The sequence below is a fragment of the Cupressus sempervirens genome, chromosome 10, assembly GCF_028749045.1.
Source record: "Cupressus sempervirens isolate cs-2001-9-10 chromosome 10, ASM2874904v1, whole genome shotgun sequence".
Classification (NCBI taxonomy): domain Eukaryota; kingdom Viridiplantae; phylum Streptophyta; class Pinopsida; order Cupressales; family Cupressaceae; genus Cupressus; species Cupressus sempervirens.
The window spans coordinates 86,585,224-86,590,118 of NC_143127.1; the positions used below are offsets into that span (position 1 = coordinate 86,585,224).

At 39.1% G+C, this 4,895-nt stretch overlaps 1 protein-coding gene across 1 annotated transcript; it reads left to right on the forward strand.

Moving 5' to 3' along the window:
• The first annotated feature begins 421 nt into the window (after positions 1-421).
• On the forward strand, positions 422-4,419 carry LOC149532702 (uncharacterized). Its single transcript, XM_089803074.1, has 2 exons — positions 422-569; positions 2,228-4,419. Exon 2 carries the CDS (start codon positions 2,265-2,267, stop codon positions 4,236-4,238), a length of 1,974 nt encoding a protein of 657 aa, XP_089659200.1. The 5' UTR covers positions 422-569; positions 2,228-2,264; the 3' UTR covers positions 4,239-4,419.
• The last annotated feature ends 476 nt before the right edge of the window (positions 4,420-4,895 follow it).

The window sequence follows — 4,895 nt, forward strand, 5'->3', positions numbered from 1 at the left end:
AATGAATGGCCTAATCATTTTTTATCGTAAACAGAAATTAGAAAACTAGGAATTCCCATCCGCGCCAAACAAATTGCTAATTTCCTAAATTACGGTATCCGGTTTCGTTCAATTGAAAAACCAGTCCACAAAATTGAGTGTAAACTTATCTAAATCAATGATTAATTTAAGTACACGTCATATCATTTATGTCATCCACAGTAGTATAATAATAATATTCAACCGACCATGACGATATCTTGCAGGGCAACGAGGAAGTCGAGAGGAAAGAAGTGCATTAATTCGGCCCACTTTCGGAGCCGACTGTCACCGCCCCGGGTCACATGGGGGCCTACACGGACATAACGCAGCGGCACAAGGGACGTCTGCGATGGGTGAGCGTATCATATAATCTAGTATGGAATCAGGTGTTGAATTTCCTGTACTTATAATCTTCACCACATAGGGGAGATGCACGGTCACATGCTGTTGTGATCTTTCAGTACAGCAGGGCAGCTGAACTTGGAGTTATGGCCGAGGGGGAAGGAAAGCGGTGACGATCACATGAGGGCAATATCAGACAATTACAGGTATGCATGACTTCTATGAGCTTCAGAATTTCCTTTGATTTACTGAAAGTAGTGAAACCCTAGGTGTTAGAGGTTTTGAGTTTTGGGTTTTGTAGCTGCGTCAAACCCAAATTTCCCATGTATGTGTTGGTTGTCTGAATTTAATTCCCCTTTTGCAAGTCGGTTTTAGCTTTGTTAGAAGATATGATATTTTGAGGGTTTGTAATTGGAGAATTTTGTTAGGCATATCCTGTTTGAGGAAAAGGGCATTTTAAAGAAGTTTTTAGGTAGGGCATTTTGATGAGTTTTTCAGCTAGAGACGAGGAGAAGAGAGGGAAGGTCAAGGAATTAGATCAATCTGCAATCATTTAACCAAGTTTAATAGAAGGGTCACTTCGATTGCTATTTCAGTCGATGAGAATAATGATATATTGGGGGCCTAGCCTTCCAATCAGTGTGAGAATAATGCATGATACAGTATAAGCAATTGCTTAGATCGATTCTCTTTTGAAAGTTTCTTAGCCCCTGCTTCGGTAGATGCAACGTGGACCTTGGATTGTGTTCTTATGATTTGTAAACCTTGATCTCAATCTAAGTAGGATCCTAATCAGTATGCCATAAGCTTATTAGGAATGTCTCATAACCAGAACACCACACCCTCACTGTATAGGTGTTGGAGTCTATGTATCACCTTATAACAAGTTTGAACTTAATGCTGTTACACTACAACTCTGAAAGTTCAGCCTCTCTAAGTACCTCCAAGTCATTATACAATCATAATGGATTGGTGTTGCGGTGATCGGTCACCCTATTCCAATTTTGAATGCAAGTCAAGTTACACAAGCATTCGCTATGACCTTCATGTGAAGTTTGTGCCTTTGAAATTGAAATGTTATGGCATTTCTGGATGTTGAAAATGCATTCTGCAATTTAAGGTTTTTATTTCAACAAATTTGTAATGCATCAAACTTTCTTGCTATAGTGTTTTGCTGCTTTGCATCTCTGCCACCATGTTTTGGCTGCTTTACTCTATGCTTGTTTCACCATTTTCTAGTTTGCCTTTGGATTGCAACATATAGCATTAGAACTTCATCAGAATGGAACCTTGGTTGATGGAAATGAATAGCAACCTCACATTGACTGAATAGAATGGATTTCCCTTAAGGTGCTATTGGATTACAGTAAATCGCAGCTGGAATGGAATCCTGGCAGATATTGAATTTTGTTCGATTTAAATTTTAGACTAACACCCAGTTGACTTTATTGAACAGCCCTCTGAATGATTTGTGATCATTCAATTTTTATAATGATGTTTCCTTAGCTATTAATTTGCATTCAGACTGATATTAGAATCATATACACATCTTTTACCTATGATGCTGGGTTGTATTGATTTGTATTTGCCAGAAGTTGGACATGTCTTGCATGTATCCTCACCCCTTGGGTTTACATGCTATTTGATTGCTGCAAAACCCATCTGGGAAGATGATGCAAAACTTCATTTGACTTGAGCCAGTGGCTACTTGAATATACTGTGTGGTCATATAATGATCTGCAATTTTTATTTGCAAAAGTTTTGCTAAGCGATCAATTACGATGTGATTTGAAATTTAAAGTCCCCTCTTGAATTCACAGAAAGTTCTATTCACAATGAATTTGTGTCAAATTCTGATTTGCAGGGCTAGTTATCTTGATAACTTATAGGGGCAAAGTAATATGGATTACTTATCAAGACATGTGATGGGAGATCATGCCGTAGAGACACGGGATCAACTATCAATACAAGTCAGAAACCAACAGGTGAAGGCTGCAGTGGGACCTGTGGCTATACTTTGGGATATTGAGAACTGCCCTGTTCCATCTGAAGTTCGTGCAGAGGAAGTAGCAGGACACATACGGGTTGCACTCAGGGTGCACCCTGCAATAAGGGGAGCAGTGAAATTGTTTTCAGCATATGGAGATTTTAATAACTTTCCTCGAAAGCTTAGAGAAGGTTGTCAAAGGACAGGGGTAAATCTTATTGATGTTCCCAATGGAAAGAAAGATGCAGCAGATAAGGCCATCCTGGTGGATATGTTCTTATTTGCACTTGATAATCCTTCTCCTTCCACCATTCTCTTAATTTCTGGAGATGTTGATTTTGCCCCTGCTTTGCACAAGCTGGGGCAAAGGGGATATACAGTTGCCCTTGTCATTCCATCTGGTGTTGGAGTATCTTCAGCACTTTGCAGTGCTGGTCGATTTGTGTGGGACTGGCCTAGTGTTGCTAGAGGTCAGGGTCTTGTGCCCGCGAAATCTTTTTTATCGCGGACACCTGAATTGGCTTGTTATTCAGTTGGGTGCCTTTTAAATGATGACTCTGAATTTCTAAATGATGAGGAGGCTATTGTATACAAAGGTCTGTCTCAGAAAGAGTATTTTATTGAATCAAATTCACAACAAGCATATACCCTGTATACAAAGCATATGGCTGCAGATTTGTCAGCGACTTCTCTGACAGGACCATCTGCACAATCCAATGCGTACAGCTCAAAGACAATGGGTGGCCAGCTATTACATCCATCTTCATACTTGCAAAGTAGTCTTCCTACAGATGCAGACTCTGCAACCATTAGTAAACCTGTTGCAGCATCTTACATGGACGATGATCCTCAGTCTATTATTCTGTATGATTCAAATTCAGCGCCAAATTCAACATTTTCTTCATTCTCGTCACAATCCGGTGCTTCCATTTCTAGGGCTATGATAGAGGCATATTCCTCAATGCAAAACAATCTTCCAATTACACCAGCTGTCTCGGCACCTCCATATGTTGGTAAATCAGCTCCAGCATCTGCAATACCATCTGTGTCAAATTCAGGAACAGATTCAACTTCCTGGGTTCAGCCTGGTGATATTCAAGGCTTAAAACGACAGATTGTTAATCTCATAAATATGTCCGGTGGAAACTTGTTACTTGGCCGTGTACCTTCTGAATATCATAAAGTCTGTGGAAGACCTTTATATCTGGCAGAATATGGTTCTTGTAAACTGGTTAATTTGATTAAAAAGATGTCAGATACTATCTGTATAGAGGGAAAAGGACACAAGAAGTATCTTTGTTTGAGAGAACAAGTCAACGATCCAGCTAATACTGGAAATGCCAAACCAAGCATTGATTCATGTAATAGAAGTTCTTTAAATGTGATTTTGCAAGAGGATCGTACTGCAAAGCCAGAAAACAAAGAAATATATTCAAATTTGGATTTGTGCAATAATTTGCAACATGAAGATGTTGGGGAGTATGGTGTGGATATAAATGTTGGTTGCTATTCAGATGAAGGAACAGAAGATGAAAGGGCAAGTGAACAAGAAGGTAGGCATGTAGATGATTTGTTTATGGCAGATGCTAATGCTGAAATACAAGCTGCAGAGGGTAGGCTAGAGGTATTCAAAAAGGAGTTGCAAGAGCTGTTAGTGAGTCATGCTTGCAAAATTTTATTATCTGGCTTTTTGACTTTATATCAACAGCGGTATGGGAGAGAAGTGGACTACAGCATGTTTGGAGCAAAAGAAGTCGAAGACCTCATTGATAAAGTTGGGGATATCGCAATCATAGAGGAAGATCAGGCCACTAAGAACAAATTCCTTGTTGCAAACTGTGGATTTGGAGTCAATAATAAATCTAAACCACTTTTGCAACAGCCGTAGTTGGTTGTACCAGATTTTTCTTTTACTTTTTTGTATCCATATTTTGAAAGATGCTAACTATAAAGCCAGCCATAATGAAGCATGTGCTTCCGATTCAAATTATGGCAAACTATTCCACTAATGAATAGTAACATGTACATTCAAAAATTCTAAGAATAATTTTATAGTGATTGTCTCTGCCTGTCAAGCTTCAATACTAGTATTTCATGATCACCTGAAAACCATCTTACCTTTGCGTTTAGAAGTTGAAAATACATTGCTAATTAGTAATCTCATATCTGTTATGCAGCTGTCATATTAGTTTTGTATAATGTTGTGGACTTCTATTGGGTACATAACCAGGACGCGCTGAAGTTTCAAAAAAATTCAGTTGTCATTGCATCCGTGTTTTAGTGATCCCTTTAGTGTCTCGGTCTCTGATGGGATATAATTTGAACCCTCTCATGTCAGCTCCAGTCATGCAAGATGCTATTCTTAAAATTCTTGATGCATGGGTGGTCGGGCCTTTTATAGGTTTGGAACATGCCCGTAGTGAGTGAGTTTTCCGCCATAGTTGGACGTCTAAATGTTAGGCTTGTTCCAGGCCTGCTACATTGGACAACCCTGGTGAATAGCTTCTTTATATTTTTACTTTTAATGTCCTCATTTTTCCTTTTT

Coding starts and splice junctions, on each gene's coding strand:
- LOC149532702 (XM_089803074.1), top strand. CDS start 2,265: ATGGATTACTTATCAAGACATGTGATGGGAGATCATGCCGTAGAGACA.